Source organism: Clarias gariepinus, chromosome 26 (assembly GCF_024256425.1).
Source record: "Clarias gariepinus isolate MV-2021 ecotype Netherlands chromosome 26, CGAR_prim_01v2, whole genome shotgun sequence".
Taxonomy (NCBI): Eukaryota; Metazoa; Chordata; class Actinopteri; order Siluriformes; family Clariidae; genus Clarias; species Clarias gariepinus.
In genome coordinates, this window is record NC_071125.1 from 24,425,278 (window position 1) to 24,445,000 (window position 19,723).

The 19,723-nt window shown below is 42.6% G+C and overlaps 1 protein-coding gene across 6 annotated transcripts in view; it reads right to left on the bottom strand.

The window, feature by feature from the left end:
• Nucleotides 1-19,723, bottom strand: part of cnksr2a (connector enhancer of kinase suppressor of Ras 2a) — a 97,230-nt gene that overhangs the window by 35,614 nt on the left and 41,893 nt on the right. For 4 of the 6 annotated variants that reach the window (XM_053487769.1, XM_053487768.1, XM_053487764.1 and 1 more), the window contains exons 9-15: nucleotides 14,930-15,076; nucleotides 10,734-10,867; nucleotides 9,890-10,092; nucleotides 9,173-9,262; nucleotides 6,466-6,680; nucleotides 823-871; nucleotides 336-511 (exon numbers count right to left, since the gene is read on the bottom strand). In XM_053487769.1, the coding sequence (XP_053343744.1) occupies nucleotides 336-511; nucleotides 823-871; nucleotides 6,466-6,680; nucleotides 9,173-9,262; nucleotides 9,890-10,092; nucleotides 10,734-10,867; nucleotides 14,930-15,076 (1,014 nt within the window). The remainder of the gene's footprint in view (nucleotides 1-335; nucleotides 512-822; nucleotides 872-6,465; nucleotides 6,681-9,172; nucleotides 9,263-9,889; nucleotides 10,093-10,733; nucleotides 10,868-14,929; nucleotides 15,077-19,723) is intronic. The other 2 variants (XM_053487766.1, XM_053487765.1) reach the window with 1 other exon arrangement.

Here is a 19,723-nt window from a genome sequence, read left to right on the forward strand (position 1 = left end):
AGTCAATCCACTTGTTTCTGCTTCTTTAGTCTTAACTCAGGCCATTTTAAGTCGAATAAACAGTAAGAATTAGTCCTGGGGTTTGCCTGTCAGAAGTGTTTGGAACCCCAGGCATGATAAAAGCCCTGAAATGCACACACACACACACACACACACACACACACACACTCATACCTGTAACACTTGCCTCGAACACTACTGTACATCAGCTTTCAGCCCATCATGATGTTGTTCATTTCAATTTGAACAGACAGCCATCAGCTGCAGGATCTGTCGAGTCCTATTCTAACGCTGCACGGTTTCACGGAGCTCAGCGCGCGAGCAGAACCACTCACCTCCTCGTTCATGTACCAGTAGAGACAGGCGTCCTTCAGGACAAACCAGTACTTCTTCCATTTTTGAGAAAAGTAGCTTTTGGCGTCTTTCTTCTTCCAGAGCCAGCCTTCGCAGTCTCCTCGGCCCAGATCCTTGCAGGAGATTCTTCTCTTGCTGATGGAGGACAGAGGAGTGGCTGCAGACACAAGAGACAGAGACGAAGATTAAACTAAAAGCATCAGTGAAGAACTGGAAAGTGTGGTATAGGGTCTAAACCCTAGTCCTAAACACTTTAGCAGGTAGCCTGCTCCAACATGGTCTGGAAACTGGCTGATTTAGTTGAATCTACAGTATCATCTTGTTAGCAGAGAAAATACTTAAGGTTCTTTTTGAAGCGGTTTGGGATGCTGTGATGTATGGATATGGTGTGTATGGCGTGTACATCATCTCACTTGATATCTTTGACCATCATTACATCATCATAAAGAATAAACACGTCACACCAACCTTTGTTTTTCTTCTTGGACTTTGAGAGCAGAGACGATCCCTGGAATGTCTGGAAAAACAAAACAGAAACCATGAATTTCCATTTGAGACATTGATCATTATTGATAATGTGAAACATCATGCTAAGAACAATTATAGACTTCAGATTGTTTCTGGATTTTTGAAAAGTTGTCCTTATTGTTTTAGCAATCATAGAGACACAGTGGGACCTCGGGAAGTGCGGAATAGAAACCCGTTTCTATTCAGACAAATCTTTTTTTTTTCATTTTCTTTAGTTAGTTGGAAAAAAAAGTCCATATTTCTACTACAAATTTATTGAAACAAGTTGTGCATGTACTTTATTACACAGAAAAATGAAAGCGAATCTTTAAATTTCAACGTAGACACCTGTTGCATCAACCAGCTTCCTCAAACGACCAGGGATTGACCGCAAAATCTTTTGAAGGAAGTGGTTTGGGATATTGCTGAGAACGTCCTGAATGCATGTCTCCATGTCCTCCATTGTGCGAGGCTTTGTCCCGTACACCTCCTCCTTTTCATCGCCCCACAGGAAAAAAAATCAAATTGAGTGAGATCTGAACTTCTTGCAGGCCGTTCATGAGTTCTGCATCGTCCCAGCCAACGTCCTGGGAAATGCTGGTCTAACCACACATGCACAGTAAGAGCAAAATGGGGTGGTGCACCATGGGGTGGCGCTCCAGTGATATTACAAGTTCTACAGACTTATACAGAATTATTTACTACGTAATTTTCACTCACCTTGTAGAGTCAAGCAATTTTGTCAGGTGTGTATCGGAGCTTTTACGGACACTTCTCTGATAGATTGGTGGTTCCATGTCTATCTACTATGTGAACCAATTTAACCGTAGTATATAAAGATCAGTCAGTAAGCAAATATCAAGAAAATACAGAACGATGCGCTTCGTAGTTCACATGGACGTGAGACGAATTAGACAATTAGCGTTTATGGACCGATTTTGGGCGGTTTTTATGTCAGAGAAGCGGGGAAACGATGTGAAACTGTCATGGCACTGAATTGGTTTCAGAAGAGCTCGATTTGACCCCGTGCTGTAGATGCCACAGAAATCATGTCCACTAGGTCTCAATGGGGTGAGGAGATGAGATGGGTGAGCGAGGGCAGTCGTTACGAGTCTGGCTCTGTGTTCGAGTGTGAAAAGAAAGGCACTTTGCAAAATTGCTTTGCCCGGAGAGCAAGAGACGGATGGGGGGCGAAGGGACGGAGGGTCGGAGAGATGAATGAGAGAAGTCTAAACAAAGACGTCTGTCGATATGTCTGGCACTTTCGCGCCAAATCACTTGGAAGTAACACATAAGCCCCAAGAGTTCATGAGCAATTACGATGTGGTTATGATGGATTAAAGTCAGCGATTGTCCCTAAAGCACGGAGAAAGCTAATGAGAGAACAAATGGGGTGAAAACCAATTCTCCCATGTACTTATTTATATGACTGTGTTCTAAAGTCTAATGTGTAACGAAATCTGGTTTGACACTAATTGATGTATTGATGCACTCTGCAGGAAGCTGAGCAGATATTAAAGATGCTGTGTCATGCTGCTTGAAACTGAGCGCCGTCCCGTAGTCATTATGCTCTCGACAAGAAATGAATTATGGGAAAAAAAGTCTGGGTCTGTTTTTTTCTGCACAGAAATGGAGTATACAGTAGTACCTGGACACCAAATCCAGCGTACATAAAGAACTCTTTAGTTGTCTTCAAACACCATACAGCTCTGGTCCTCTGACTTTGAGCACCATAAACATTAACCAAAGACTTTATCCTACTAAAGAGTGACCTTTCCTGCAATCTGAACAGCTCATGGTTCTACAACCTCCAGTTCCTAAGAACTGGATCCCAAGATAAAGAGTATTTCTAGCCGACCCTGGCGCTGGTTCTTGACTCGCTGGAAGACTGCTGGAGTACACACCTTGTTCTTCGGTTCCTCGATTCATATTCTGCAGTGAATTTAAATTTTTTACCCCTACAATATATTTCCATAATGTCCTGACTATCTTACAACAAGTTTCACCCGCTTGAATTGCCCTTTAGGTAGGGAAGGACAAGGATAACCTGGAGCATGATTTAGCAGCTCATGAAGTGGAACAGACACGAGACCTTCAGTTTTATCTTCATGTTCATGTTTGTTCATCTCTGCGTTTCTGCCATGACATATACCCAGCCTCACTTTTTTTCAGTTTGTCCTCTCATCCCCCTTTTTTCTCTCTCTCTCTTTCTCTCTCTCTCTCTCTTTGACTCTTATTCCGTATGCCCCTCTATTACGAGGGTCAGAAAGAACGCGGCGGCTCCCTCTGAAGAGCGAAGAAGCTAAATTGAGAATGGAATTGCTTTCCAGAGTCAGTGTTCATAAAATGCCGAGCTGCCTTCAGGGAACGAGCAGAATCCTGCTGTCAAGTCGCATGCACCGAGCCTGAATACAGAAGGTATTGCTGCTGACTGTGTGACATACTGTAGAACATTGAGAACAGCTGAAGGACTCATTTTGAAATGAACATGTTTTAAACATCACAGAACATCTGGAAACGTGTCCCGGAGGCTTTTACATGCTTCCTGATGATTATTAATGACGAATTTATCAATATTTTTATGAATTCTGGACAGTGAGTCAGGGTTCACCATGTGTGGGCGGGGCATCATCTCAGGTCTCACCCTAATTCTCACATGTACTGTATGTGCTTATTCTAAGTCATTCTTCTGCTCTCCCCTCTCCTGTTCTCTCTCCCTCTCTCTCCTTCCCTCTCTCTGTCGAGTTACACATGTCGTTCCTGAGCTGCCAGTGATCCAGACTCCCTCTGCCCTCCGGACCTGTCTGACCCATCCTGGTGCCCCGCTTCTGGTTGGAGATGCATGGATGCCCCTGTGTCTCTTTGGGATGTGTCTGTGGACGGTTCCACTCTACCATAAAGACGGTTCTGGCCTCGACTGGTGTTGACAGCTGTTTCTCTGAGGACTTGACTTGGCTGCAGTCGCTTGATAGTTCAGGACTGGAATGTCCTACAAGTCCACCTGAGTTTTCAAGAACTACCTGGACTCCATATTAACATCAATTAACATCAACTGTTATACTGTAGCTGAACTGGCTAAAACACCTAACACACAGTATGAATGCAGATCAATTCCTGCTTCCTGTTCCACCCAAATGAGGATGGGTTCCCTGTTGAGTGGAACACCTCCTGCTGAATGAGTTCCACGGAGTCAGAGACTGCAGGTTGCACTAACTAGGATTTCACCCTTTTACACATACAGTACACACACACACACACACACACACACACACACACACACACACACACACATCAATATACACCTATACATTCCTAATTTTGCAAAACAGCCAATAAACACCCAAACTCAGGGGCATTTCCGCTCAGCGCAGCAGAAATGCAGATACGCCGATCGATCCTGCGCTCCTACGGGAGGAGAAACGGCCAAAAACTCCACGACTTCATTTCAATTCAAACTCTGTTCCAGGGACGCAGCATATTTCAGCCAGGAACATTTTATAACACGACCTTATCTAGAGAAATATCTTTCATTAAGCTCCAGTGGACACTGGTCACACACCAGCTGACCCTCACTCTAATAATGCTTTATAAATATATAAAGTAGCTCGGTGAAGATGAATACGAGTTCTGCTCCAGAATCGAGCACTCAGTTTAGATTTTTTTTTTATTCACGCTACAGCTACAGTACATTCCCGACCACTGAAGAGTCGATAAATCCGTAATTTGAGAATCTGAGAATAAACCCAGGCTCATGATGAACTCAGCAGTGTGATCATGATGTAACCTCCAGAGCTGCACACGCTGTGCTTCTGTGCTACGGTTTTTATAACATAAGAGCAGCACCGAGGATGATGATGATGATGATGATGATGATGATGACAGAAATGTGAATCAGACACAAAAGTTACGCAGGCGATCGTCCTGGTGCTAAGAGTCGGGTCACGCGGCTGATTCTCTGAGCTCCACACTCAGATCACTCAAATCGCCCAGATCAAGTAAGCTTACTGTGCTTGGGGTTCCAGATTTTTCAAATACACGCGTTTAGAAAACTCAATTAAATAAAAGGAGTCGAGTATCCTGCCTGAAAAATGTGAAGCGTGGCCAAAACCACTCACGAGTCTCTCTCTCTCTGTCTCTCTTTCTCTTCATCTTTGTCTTTCTCTCACTCTTTCCTGCTACATGAATGGCTGAACACCCACCCCCCCACCCCCCAAACTACTCTCTTGACCCTGTTACCCCGTCGAGGGTGTGTGTAAACAGAAGCAGCGGGGTGTTCGCACTGAGAGCCGGTTCTCACGCAGGACGTCACCTCCACACCCTGCCTCCATTAACACAGACGCACTATATATAGTACAAAACCTCAGCCAATCTGGGATGCAGTAAAGATGGAGCTCATCCAATCAGAGCACACGCGTCAGGATGCCAGGTGACATGGTGAGTTAGCTCCGCCCACACCTGCCCAGGTACCATCTGCTCGCTCAGCATCACATACACCTCATTTCCAATCACTGGTCTCTCTCTCTCTCTCTTTCTCTCTCTCTCTCTCTCTTACACACACACACACACACACACACACACACACACACACACACGCTCTGTACTCCCACAGGGTTTGCAGATATTAAGAGAGGGCTGAGACACTCCTGCTGAAAGCTAAATACAGACGGCCTGTCTGAATGCAAATTAATCTCTGCACACGCTCGGGAGGCTCTGAGACACAGACAGACAGACAGACAGACAGACAGACAGACAGAGAGGGGGAGAAAGAGAGAAAGACAGCACTACATTTAAATTTAAATGTATATTATTCATTACTTCTATTATCTTATTTTTTTGAAGTTCTCCTGGACAGAAGCTCATTCAGCTCCTCTCAGTGTCTCTGTTTCACCAGAAGCTTCAACCGTCATTACACAGATAATTAACTGACGAGCCGATGAAACCTATTTATAGTTTTCACTTTGCTACGTGTGGAAGCTACGAAGAGCTGCAGTGCAACCGAAAAGAGGTTTTAAATAAACCTGATAAGATTGTCTCTAATGTTGATAAATTGATAAAAACATGATAAAAAGAACCCTTAGAAATGTGTTTAATCAATCGATCAATCAATTAATCAATTAACAAATCTTTCAATCAAGCAATCACAAAATCAACTACTTAACTAATCAAGCAAGTGATTTCTCAATCAACCAACCAACCAATTACTTAATCAATAAATTAATCAATCATTTAATCAACCAACCAACCAACAAATCAATCAATCAATACCTGTACTAACAATCTATCTATCTATCTATCTATCTATCTATCTATCTATCTATCTATCTATCTATCTTTTAGATCTATTTATCTTTTTCATTATCAGGTATGTAAGTACAAATCAAAATAAAAGAATAAAGTATGTGTATGTAAATGAGTTAGTAACTGTATAATGAATGAAAACACGTTCTCTTGTTCCAGGGTTTGTGTAAACGATAAATATGAATGTACGCAGGTACATAAACAACCAAGCAAACAAATAAGCAGATCACGATGTGGAAGAACAACAACAACACACTGTAGAGTCTGAGGTCATGTAGAGAAGAGGACCCGATTGAGAGCACGTACATGGTACAGCGAGGTGGACTCCGAGCTCGGGGTGGACATGGACTCCTGCCGCAGGACCTCCATCTGCAGGGCGGGCAGCAGGCCGTAGTGGGAGGGGCTACCGCTCTTCTCGCTCTTCTTCTTCGTCCGTTTGCCCGTGTCGCGCTTCGCGCTGCGTCCGGTCAGGTATTCCTCTGGAAGCTTCTCTTCATTTACGTACCGGAGCATGGAGTTATCTGAGAGGAAGAAGAGAGGCGTTAATCCTACAGCTGACCAATCATGTGCCTTGTAGTGGTCAAGTGACTTCATTCTAATAAACCATTTAAAATACTTTGCATGAACTAAAAAGTAAGGAACCTTTGAGGAACCCATTATAGGAGTGTACGGAGATCCAAGATTATACACTGCTGATAGAGGATACTGATCCGCTTAGCACATTCACAAGTAAAATGGTTCTTCAGGGGTTCTTAAGTGTTCCATAAACTGTTCTACTTTCAGGCTTTGGGTATTAACTGCATTATCGGTCATGAAGTTCTTTTAAATATCCAAGGACATTTGGCTTCTTAGGAAAAAAAACGGTTCTCCAGAGGTTCATGGATAATTACTGTATGGGTTCTTCATCTACTAAAAGGGTTTTGCTTAAAACACTGTACTGCAGGGTTCTACATAGAACTTTAAGGGTTCATTGAAAGGACAACCCTTACATCTACCTCGAGCTGGTCCGAGTTCTGATTCTCAGTTCAGCTAATTAAATCTTTCATGAGATCTCAAAACCTTAATCCTGCTTTTTAATTTCAAATCCAAATTCAGTGGCTTCACTTCCGCCTGCTCGTTCCTCCGTTCTGCAGCAGCAGGCAATCGGACCTAAAACCTCCAAAAACCCAGATTTATTGTGGAGGTCGCCATGGAAACAGCACTCATGATGTAGGATTCGTAAAAAGTCTAAACCCCACGTAATCCCTGGAGACGATCCGGCGGTAATGAATGACTCTCTGATTAATGCGCTAATCACAAACTCCCAGCGTCTGTTCGGGTCGGGGAGCCGACGGAACCAGAAAGAACCGAGACCGAGTGGACGCGGCGTATTTAGATCTCGCTCTGTGTGTGTTGAGTGCTGAACCTGAAGCGCACTCGGGCGGAGTGTTTTGTCGTGACACGTGCTCCGCCTCACACCAGCAGCCTTGAAGCCGCGTCGTCCTTTTCACCGTGCGCACGTTCTCTCAGTCTCTGTTTCTGATTATCAGTCTGCGTTCTAGCTGTCATTTCTGCAAACTCACTGCCTGCACAATCTGCCCGAAATTATCCGGAAAGAAAGAAAGAAGGAAAGAAAGAAAGAAAGGGATTGTGGGGGCGGAATGGAAAGAGCCATCAGAGCACTAATCTCCTCACAAAGCAGCGCTGGAGCGGCTTAACACGATCAAACAGCAGCTGGAAAACACACACACGAATCCACAACCACAACCACGCCGGGCCGCCACACCCACGTGTCTTAATTTAGAAAATAACCTACGAAAGAAAAATAGTGAGTGTGAGAAAGAGGGATGAAGAAACGACAGAAGGATGTGGATTGAAACAGAACAAACATGAAGGAAAAGTCCGGAGCTGCTCATCATGAGAGGGGAAAGAAAAAAAAAAACCTGTGTGTGTGTGTGTGTGTTTTAATCTGAACTGACTTTATTTAAACCAGACGACTAACGCAGCGCTGACGAATTCTGAATTCTGATTGGTCGGCTCAAGCAGACATTAACGCGCTCGTTATCGTCAGAAGTGCTCAGTAAGGAGACGTTTATTCGACTCCTAACTGATGGAAGGAGTCTCCAGTGTCAGAGCACCGTAACAGGTCAGGCTGGAAGATCCTCAGGACAGACGAGCTCACGCTACTCAACGGTTTTATTAACTTAACGAGAAGAGAGGATGAAGCGTGAGGGAGGACAGGAACACACTCACTGTACAGAACATTAAAGTTACTATAAAGAGATAAAAAGTACAGCCGGAGACTTAAAAATAAACATTGCAAATGTACTGTAGAAACACACACACACACTCACACACACTGACTCACACACACACACATAATCAAACGACAGGGAGTTCGGTGCATGCTGAGATTCCCTGCAGCGTGGAAAATAATCCACAGTGTGTGTGTGTGTGTGTGTGTGTGTGTGTGTGTGTGTGTGTGAGAGAGAGACTATGTGAGCCAGAAGTTGATTAGTTTTCTCTAACAGCGTGTCCGCAGGTGTTTTATTCCTGTTCCACTCTCCATTACGCACTTTTTATGCATTTATGGTCACATAAACACACAACTTCCTGTCGTCACTTATGTTACAGCATCCACACACACACACACACACACACACACACACACACACACACTCCCTCAGCCTCTCTTTCTCTCTATTCTCTCTATAAACAGTAGATGTTTAATCCTGGCTTTAGGACCATGGGCAGGCCTGTGACCATGACGAGGGCAAACTGCGGGGCAGACGGCGGGGCAGACGGCGGGGCAGACGGCGGGGCAGATGGCGGGCAGACGGAGGGGGCATGACGGCGGGCGACGAGGAGAAAGACAACGGCAATGATAAATCACTGAGTGTATCAGACTGTTGACTTTCAGGTCTCTCAGATCCATGCAGAGCAGGAAAAGTGCTGATCTGAATCTTTCCTTCTGTGTGTGTGTGTGTGTGTGTGTGTGTGTGGTGTGTGTGTGTGTGTGTGTCAACACACTTACCTCTCCTGCCCTCTCTCTTCAGCCTGGCTGGATCTTCGTAGTCCGGAACCCAGTTATACTCCACAGGCATGGAAATGGGCCTTAAGCGACCTAGAACACACACACACACACACACACACACACACACACACACACACACACACACACACACACACACACCAATGTTTACAAGGTGACAGCCACAACTTAAGTGTATGTGACAGAAAGAGAAAGTGAGAAACTGTGAGACTACACTTAAGCAGCTGTGGACTCAAGCCTCTCTCACACACACACACACACACACACACACACACACACACACACACACACACACAGAATGTTCTCCTGAGATTAATTACAGCAAGAAACCCTCAAGCACTCTTCAAATGTTGTCGAGGGAACCCTGAAGAGCAGAAAGGGTTCCAAATAGAACTGGTGTGTGTGTGTGTGTGTGTGTGTGTGTGTGTGTGTGTGTTCCTTTGCCTACAGCAAGTCCCTGATCTCGATCATCTCGAGGTTTTAAATAGCTGAAGGACGCGGCCATGTGGAGGCTTCAGTGAGCCATGGGGCGGGGCCCAGAGTAAGTGGAGAATTCAGGTAAGTTGAATGGGCGGAGCTAATGAAGGCCTCAGATGGTTGGGGGCGGAGCCATGCAGAGAAACATTAACAAGGGGCGGCTATTTGAGTGGTTAAATGAGTGAGGGGCGGAGCCATGTGTGCGCAGGTTGATTTTTTTACCATAAGTGGGCGTGGCATCTCTGCGAGAGGGCGGAGCTCCACGTCCAGGCTCGTACTCGTAGCAGTAGAGCACAGCTTCGTCCTCCATCAGAGGGAAGCGACGACGATATTCCTGATCCAGGAACGAGTTCGGGGACTCGGAGCCTTTGGCTGTAGGAAGTCCCTGACCTCGATCTTCACTGGTGGGATTACCCTGCTCGTCCCTACACACACACACACACACACACACACACACACACACAAAATAATAATCTTAATCTAATACTACTGTAGTTCTTTAAGCCTGGTTACTTTAATGTTAAACCATTCAGTTCAAAGGTTTTTACTAAAACCTCACAGTGTTATAATGCTTCAGGAGGCGGAGTCAGGTGAAAGCTTCAAAAAGCTGATGGGTGCGGTCATGTAAAAGTTTCACATAGGTGAGGGGCGTGGCTATACAGAGGTTTCAGAGAGCTGAGGGGTGTGGCTATGTGAAGGTTTTAAAGAGCTGAGGGGTGTGGCTATGTAAAGGTTTCAGAGAGGTGATGGGCGTGGTCATGTGAAGGTTTCACATAGGTGAGGGGTGTGGCTATACAGAGGTTTCAAAAAGCTGATGGGTGTGGCTATGTGAAGGTTTCAGAGAGCTGATGCGCGTGGTCATGTGAAGATTTCAGAGAGCTGATGGGCGTGGCTATGTGAAGGTTTCAGAGAGCTGATGGGCGTGGCTATGTGAAGGTTTCAGAGAGCTGATGGGCGTGGCTATGTGAAGGTTTCAGAGAGCTGATGGGCGTGGCTATGTGAAGGTTTCAGAGAGCTGATGGGTGTGGTCATGTGGAAGTTTTCATATGAGCTATTAAAGCATCACCTGGGTGTGTAGGGCTCAGGGGGAGGGGGCGGGATGTACAGGTCATGAAGGGCGGAGCTGTCTCGTTTGGTGGGCGTGCTGATGGTACTGGTGGGCGTGGCCGAGCTGCTGGTCGGGCTCTTGGGAGCGACGGGCTACAGAGAACAGACAGAAATAATTAATTACAGATCATACATTTCAACTGAGACCAAAAAGTCTGAATATTTACTAAGTGAAGTCTGATTTATTCTCACGGACAGATAATCTGACTATATTAGATAATCAGACTAAATCATATAATCTGACAAAATCTGTCGGCAACCTACAAGGTAGGTTTAAGGTCTCTATTTTTAAGGTCTTGCTGAGAAAAAGGTAACGTTACTCTGGATTACGTTACTGCTCGTTTTTACACGTCTCCTTCGTCTTCTGTGTAAAGTGGACAGAGCTAATGTCTCCTAGTGATGTACACTTCTCCCTCAACAATCACAAGTCTGATATCATCCTTTCTCGTCTGTTATTAGATTATTTTTGACAACAAGATAATTTAAATTAGGGATTATCTTTAAAATGTCTCATGAGATTTAGATTTAGGAAAAGCAATCATGTTGAGAAAATGTCATTAAAACATACGCAAATGCAATTTGCATAAACACACCAGCAATATCCAGTCAACTTATTTATTTACAGCACAACTAGGAGAAAAGAAAGAAAAGGTGAAGAAAGAAAGAAAAAAGTAAGAAAGAACATATTAAGTCGATTATTTATAATAAATTAATAAATAAATAAATAGTCTTAGCAATATATCCAGACTGTAAAATGGTCCTTCACACACACACATGCACACGCACGCACACACACACACACACACACACACACACACACACACACTAAGAAAGCTGTTAAGGAGCCTTTTAGAGAATGAATTAAGGACAGGGAGTTGAATTGATGGTTATGGCTCTGGAGCAACACGAAGGGAAAATTAAATCCTCCATCAGCTACAGACGGAGATTAACGAGCGTCTCATAAACACACGTCTCCTCCACACCTCCAAACAGGCTTTAAAAGCTTCTGGACATCAGCACATCTGGCTTAAACACTACACACCTGACACTACATACTACACATGAAACACTACACATACACACAAAACACTACATACCTAAAACTATATACTACACACAAAACACTACACACTACATACTAAACACTACACACTACATACTTAACCCTACACACTAAACAATCCAAACACTATATGCTACATACTAAACACTACACACTAAAAATACACACTAAACTTTAAGCAATACACACTAAACACTACACACTAAACAATAGACATGACACACTAAACCCTACATACATCCTACACACTAAACCCTACAACATTTAAGACTAGATACTAAACACTAAACAATACACACTAAGCACTACTTACTAAACATTACATAATACACAATAAATAATACATACTAAACAATACACAAAAGCACTACATGCAAACTATAAAAGGGACCCTACACACTAAACACTAAACAACAGGCAATAAACACTACACACTAAACACAAGATACAAAAAACTAAACAAAACACACCACGCACTACATACTACACACAAAACACTGCACACTAAACACTACATACAGCACATTAAACACTACACAATAAACACTTATAAGACACACTTATAAGACAAAACGTAAAACACAGCACATTACACACTAAACACTACATGTTATACATTAAACACAACACACTAAACACTTCCCATTACACATTACACACTAAACACACCACATTACACATTAAACACTTCACACTTACACTAAATACTACACACTACACACACTGAACACTACACATTACACACTAAACGCTAAACACTACATGTTACACATTAACCACTACACACTGAACACTACACATCACACACTAAACACTACGCACACTACACACTACACACCTTAGACACCACACACTACATGCTACACATTAAACACAACACACTAAAAACTACACATTACACACCTAACACTACACACTACACACTAAACACTACATGTTACACACTAAACACAACACACTACATGTTAAACATCAAACACTACACACTAAACATTACACACTAAACATTACACACTAAACACTACACACTACATGTTACACATTAAACACAACACACTAAACACTACACATTACACACTAAACACTACACACACTGAATACTACACATTACACACAAAACACTACACACACTGAACACTACACATTACACACTAAACACTACATGTTACACATTAAACACTACACACTGAACACTATACATTACACACTAGACACTACATGTTACTCATTAAACACAACACACTAAACACTACACATTACACATTACACACACTGAACACTACACATTGCACACTAAACACTACACACCACACACACTGAACACTACACATTACACACTAGACACTACACACTACATGTTACACATTAAACACAACACACTGAACACTAAACACTACACACACTGAACACTACACATTACACACTACACACTAAACACAACACACTAAACACTACACATTACACACTAAACACTACATACACTGAATACTACACATTACACACTAAACACTACACACACTGAACACTACACATTACACACTAAACACTACATGTTACACATTAAACACTACACACTGAACACTATACATTACACACTAGACACTACATGTTACTCATTAAACACAACACACTAAACACTACACATTACACATTACACACACTGAACACTACACATTGCACACTAAACACTACACACCACACACACTGAACACTACACATTACACACTAGACACTACACACTACATGTTACACATTAAACACAACACACTGAACACTAAACACTACACACACTGAACACTACACATTACACACTAAACACTACATGTTACACATTAAACACTACACACTGAACACTATACATTACACACTAGACACTACATGTTACTCATTAAACACAACACACTAAACACTACACATTACACATTACACACACTGAACACTACACATTGCACACTAAACACTACACACCACACACACTGAACACTACACATTACACACTAGACACTACACACTACATGTTACACATTAAACACAACACACTGAACACTAAACACTACACACACTGAACACTACACATTACACACTACACACTAAACACAACACACTAAACACTACACATTACACACTAAACACTACATACACTGAATACTACACATTACACACTAAACACTACACACACTGAACACTACACATTACACACTAAACACTACATGTTACACATTAAACACTACACACTGAACACTATACATTACACACTAGACACTACACACTACATGTTACTCATTAAACACAACACACTAAACACTACACATTACACATACTGAACACTACACATTGCACACTAAACACTACACACTACACACACTGAACACTACACATTACACACTAGACACTACACACTACATGTTACACATTAAACACAACACACTGAACACTAAACACTACACACTACACACACTGAACACTACACATTACACACTAGACACTACACACTACATGTTACACATTAAACACAACACACTGAACACTAAACACTACACACACTGAACACTACACATTACACACTACACACTACATGTTACACTTTAAACACTCCACACTGAACAGTACACATTACCTACTAGACACTACACACTGAACACTACACACTACATGTTACACATTAAACACAACACACTGAACACTAGACATTACACACTAGACAGAGCCCTGATCCTGACGCTGCAGTGTCGACACACAGAGGAAACCTTTGAACCCTTCGGTCTCTCCCGCACGTCGCCCGCGAGCTTTGAGATGGAGTCGGGAAACGCTCCTGAAACAGGAATCAGACTGCGGGAAGTTTATCATTTGGGTTGAGCTGAGTGTGTGGCACGGGACACACTTCTAAAGTTCTCCACACACTGGTGCTGGTTCTCTTGAACAGACATGAAATGGCAAAGCATGAATGTTTTGTTTCCCTCATGACCTGAACAGAGCAGAAAAGCATGATGGGAAAAGAGAGAGATGTTTTAGACTCTCACTAAGAGCCCCTGGCTAGGAAAGGGAGCTAGTCGGAGAAGGGCGCAGGAATTTAGGGGGTAAAATCTGCCTACCTGAAGGGCCAGGGGCTTCCACCTCATGTTCTTTAGCAGGGCCGGGGCGGAGGTGAGTGTGCTCTGGGGGCGCTTTTTCAGTGTCAGCGTCACCCCTCCAGGGTCACCGCGCAGGGAGTTTACCAAGTTTTTCAACTGCCAGCCCACCTACAGTACAGGACAAACACAACCGGGGTCAACAGGGACACACACTCACAAACACACACACACATAAACTAAACACACACACATAAAAACACTAAACCTGCCACTGCAGCCGAGGTTTAAGTCGATTCACACTGAACGAGTTTCCAGTAAAATAATAATAATGGAGGCTGGATGTTCTCACGTTACTTCACGAAGATCTGACAGACCTACAGCACTGCACCATCAATCAGCTTAAACACATGAACACACACATTCTTCACGACAAAGCACACAGCGGTCCACCTGGACAAGGGTGTCGGCTATAAATAAATAAACAAATAAAAAGATAAATAATAAATAAATAGAATATTTCAGATACAAAAGTGCAACTGTCCATGCAAATAATATCATTTAAATTCGATCCAGGTCGAGTATTACACTCTACCTAGGCAAAACCTTTTTTTTTTAAGAATTTAATAAAATTTTAATAAATACAAAATTTTTCATGTAAACATTTAATTTACAAGTAAATGGGTTTGTGGCCGCCCCAATAACGACACACAGAACTGTCCATGATCTGATCAGCGGTAATAATTAAGCTCTTTGCACTGACTCTGCCCACAACGTGCAAAAAATAGTGTGAAGGAAACAATCCTCCAGAAATCCTGGTATTTAATCAGCTTAGACTTCCATTCAGATTATTGTTTTTCCTTTGGGAAGAGGTGCAAATGTAATGGCACACATTGTATTTACACATACAAACTGAGTATACTGTCTTGTCTTTTAAAAATAAGATTTTACATCTTTCTAAAACTAAATTCTAATCTCGTGTTTAGGGAATATTCATCATAAAACACTAATAAAACCTGCACCAGAGGGCACCGTGTTAAAACCACGTACCAGAAGTCCAGCTCCGTCTTTTCCGGGTGGGAATTCTGAACTCCAGGGACATCCGCACTTCAATCCACATTTTGGAGAATTGTTACCTTTTTGGCTCCTAATTGCTTAATAAAGTTTGCTTGATTATCCCAAATATGTCATTGTAGGGCTTGCTTAATTACTGAATTATTTACCTACTTGTTATTGCTGATTTATGACATCATTAATTGAATACTAAATTGCTTATTACAGTACTGAACTAGTTCCTTTTATCAGAAAGTAACGCTGTAATGTAACTGATTACTTTTTAAAGACAGTAATTTTGTATTGTAATTAGTTACTTTAAAAAGTAACGCCCCCCAACACTGCCTAACACACATGGCATCATGTAGCTCGCTGAGAGACACTGGCCGTCAGAACCCAGAACCTGATTACCCGTTAGTCTCACTCACATTGTTTCTGTGCAAACTCCACTGGAGGAACACTTCAGTCATGTGTCAGAGTATAACAGAGGCTTCACGTGACTTATACAGGTGTCAGGCAAGAACACGCGTGATGGGAGGCTCAGCATGCCGCAGAGGCCATCATGGATAAGGAGAAGAAGGAACAGAAGGAAGGAGGCAAAAGCAAGCCGGTATTTCTGATGAAAGACGTGCAACTTTGGTGGACTGATCATGACTGAAGCTGGCCAGTGAGTCCTTCTACCTTTGAGCCACTTTACAGCAGCCTCTGGCCTTTAGAAATGTTTCTCCGTACTCTCCACAGTAATTACAGGCAGTGGTGGCTCAAACAGTGAAGGTTCTGGGTTACTAATCAGAGGTTCGATCCCCAGCTCCAGCGAGCTGCCTGTTGAGCCCGTGAGCAAGGTTCTTTACCCCGTCTGCTCCAGGGGGCGCTGTATCCTGGCTCGCTCTGACCTCAGCTTCCTAACTGGGCTATACGAACAAATCATTTCTCTGTGCTGTAAGGTCCATGTGATAAAATGACAGAATGTAAAATTACCATAACTTTATGATTTCTAAGGATATACACAGCGCTCACGGAAATCTAACGCATACTGCAATGTTTTGTATTAGATTTGTACAGCTGTACAGTAAAATGTGCATCCTATAAATCCAGATGTTCTTTTCCCCTGGAGGAATCAGACAGACATCTGGAACACAATGTCCATTTCACCCACCCACCCACACACACACACACACACACACACACACACACACACACACACTGACCAGGTCAGCCAGTCCTCAATCAGCAACTTTGGATTAACCAGGTATATGGTGTTCCATTTAATCCTGACTCTGAGTGTATGTGTGTGTGAGCCCAGCATCCTCTCAGTAGTCTGTACAGACATCTCACCATCTCACTATAGACCTCAATGTTCCTGTATTTACACCTGTTGTTTCAGCTCTGATCGTCCTGCCTTTTTCAGAGAGGGCTTAAACTTGATGCTGGTGCTGTTTGCTATGAATATTATATATCTACATGTAGCATTAGTAAAGTTTTTAAAGAGTTTGTAGAAATAGTTAAATCTTCAATGTAATCAGTGACATTATTATTGTTGTAGGTTGATGTCTGTGTGTCTCTCTGTACAGCAGAACTCTCTGTCTAACTTATTAATACAAAGAAATCCCATTCTGTGAGGTTGAGTTTATTTATCTTACGCCAGACAAATACACTCCCTGTTTAAAGTATATTATTACATTCGGCACATGACTGTTCATAACATCACTTTTACACAACATTTGGATTTAAGCGTATAACCCCGGACTCTCAGTTCTGGTATCGTACACGCCCTCACCTCTGCAGATATGTCTGCGCTGATGACCCATGTTTTATCTCATAGTGGTGTTTCACATTACTGCTTTTTATTAGCTCGATGGTTTGGGAACATACAGTATGAGACGAATTGGTTTTAAACCTTCTGCAGGAAGAATAAACATACTGTACATTGGTCATCCTTAAAGGTGCCTTTTTTGCCTTATAGATTTATTACGTTCGTTTCTGTGTCTTCTGCATACTCTGTAAATTTATGATAAACTATTGCGTTAATTGGTACTGTTGAGTGATGCGGGCTATATTCTTCCAAAAAAAGCTCTGGATGCTGTGACGTAATCTGGCACTAAACTGCTCATTACTTTACTCTTACTTACAGTTTTGATTACATTGATAAACTAAAGCAAAGCCTAATTAAATTCTGTCAGGACAGTTTTGCATGTGCTGAAACAAAATCTAACTGTTCAGACATACAGACAGACAGACAGACAGACAAACAATTTTTCTAAGACAGGTTTTAGGTCCTTCAATGTATAAAACGTAAAGACCCAATGAACAGACGAAAACTTTCTTTCATTTAAATAAATAATGAGCCAGGGTTCAACCTGGAGAAGACCAGCTGGCAGGGAGAACCTCACTGGGAACCAAGCAATAGTCAGTGTTCATGAACAGCCTAGTCCCCATGTGTGCTGTTTGGTACACACTCCCTATACACTCCCAGTTTGCTAACACTGTGGGTGTTAATATCCTCATGCACTCATAGGAAGAGGAACCTCACCAGCGCACCTTATCACGTTGTCATTAATGTTTAATAAGTTTCCCCTCGGGCTTCTCTGGTCCGTGACCAGCTCTCTAACCACCCACATTCTGTAGCTGCTGCAACTTCCACCATATTCAACGTTTCTATATCCAATAGAGGAGTTCTTTCATCATGGCTGTGGAAAGTGTATGAACGCAGACCTTACGAGTGTGTGGCGCGACTCCATGCTTTGGAGGACACATGTGATGCCATCCACACAGATGAATGCCAGGGATGGATCTGCCAGCCCCCCCCCCCCCGGCTGTTGGGTCAGGGAGAACAATGCAGCCGATGGGCCTCATTATGGTGGTTCACGTATCCAAATACATTCAATCGTTGGAACAAAGTCCCAGAGGTCCTCGTGCCGGACCAGGAACAGAGGCGGGATGCGGCGGGATCGGTTTCAGTGCATTCTCGGTTCAGCTGAACACTTTGTACTGCAGTAATGTTTCTCATCGTACTTACACATAATTACTGAGTTTTGCTATGTACTTTACTGTGTAAAAAATTAATGTCCTAGCTTTTCAAGCAATAAACTGGAACTTATTTTTAGGAACTTTTTTATGTACCCTGCTATATTGAGGCCCAAACACACACAAAGACTTCTGATGGTGGTGTTAAGAACTGATCACATCAGTGTGTATTTGATGCTGTGTACGAGATAATCATGTGATTAAGAAAGTTTTGGGACAGTTTTGAATGTTGGAAATGTGTTTAGACTTTTAGGGAAAATAACTTTAAAGAGAAAAAGTTTTTTTTTTTTTTGTTATTTGTTAGCTTTTCCAGCTTCATCACCCTCAAAGCTAACACTGACATCACACACTAGAGATTAATACAGTGACGACAATCTATTCTTTTCAACATTTTTGCATTTGAATGCTGTCATTCCTCCTACAGGTGGCACAAATAATATAAATATGTGTATAGTATTCCCGATACTGACGAATTCGCAATATAAATCGTATCGGCACCGAGGTATCAGACGCTCCCTGGTAAGTCGCGTCCTCACTAGACACCCAGTCTCAACTGATTGAAAAGATTCATGATAAATGTCTCTTTCTATTTTAACTTTCTCATTAACACATATGTGGTTGAGAGGGTAGATATCATCAGTCTCACACACACACACACACACACACACACACACACACACACACACACACACACACACACACACACACACAGGTGGGCTGGCCTGAGAACACTAGAGAGGA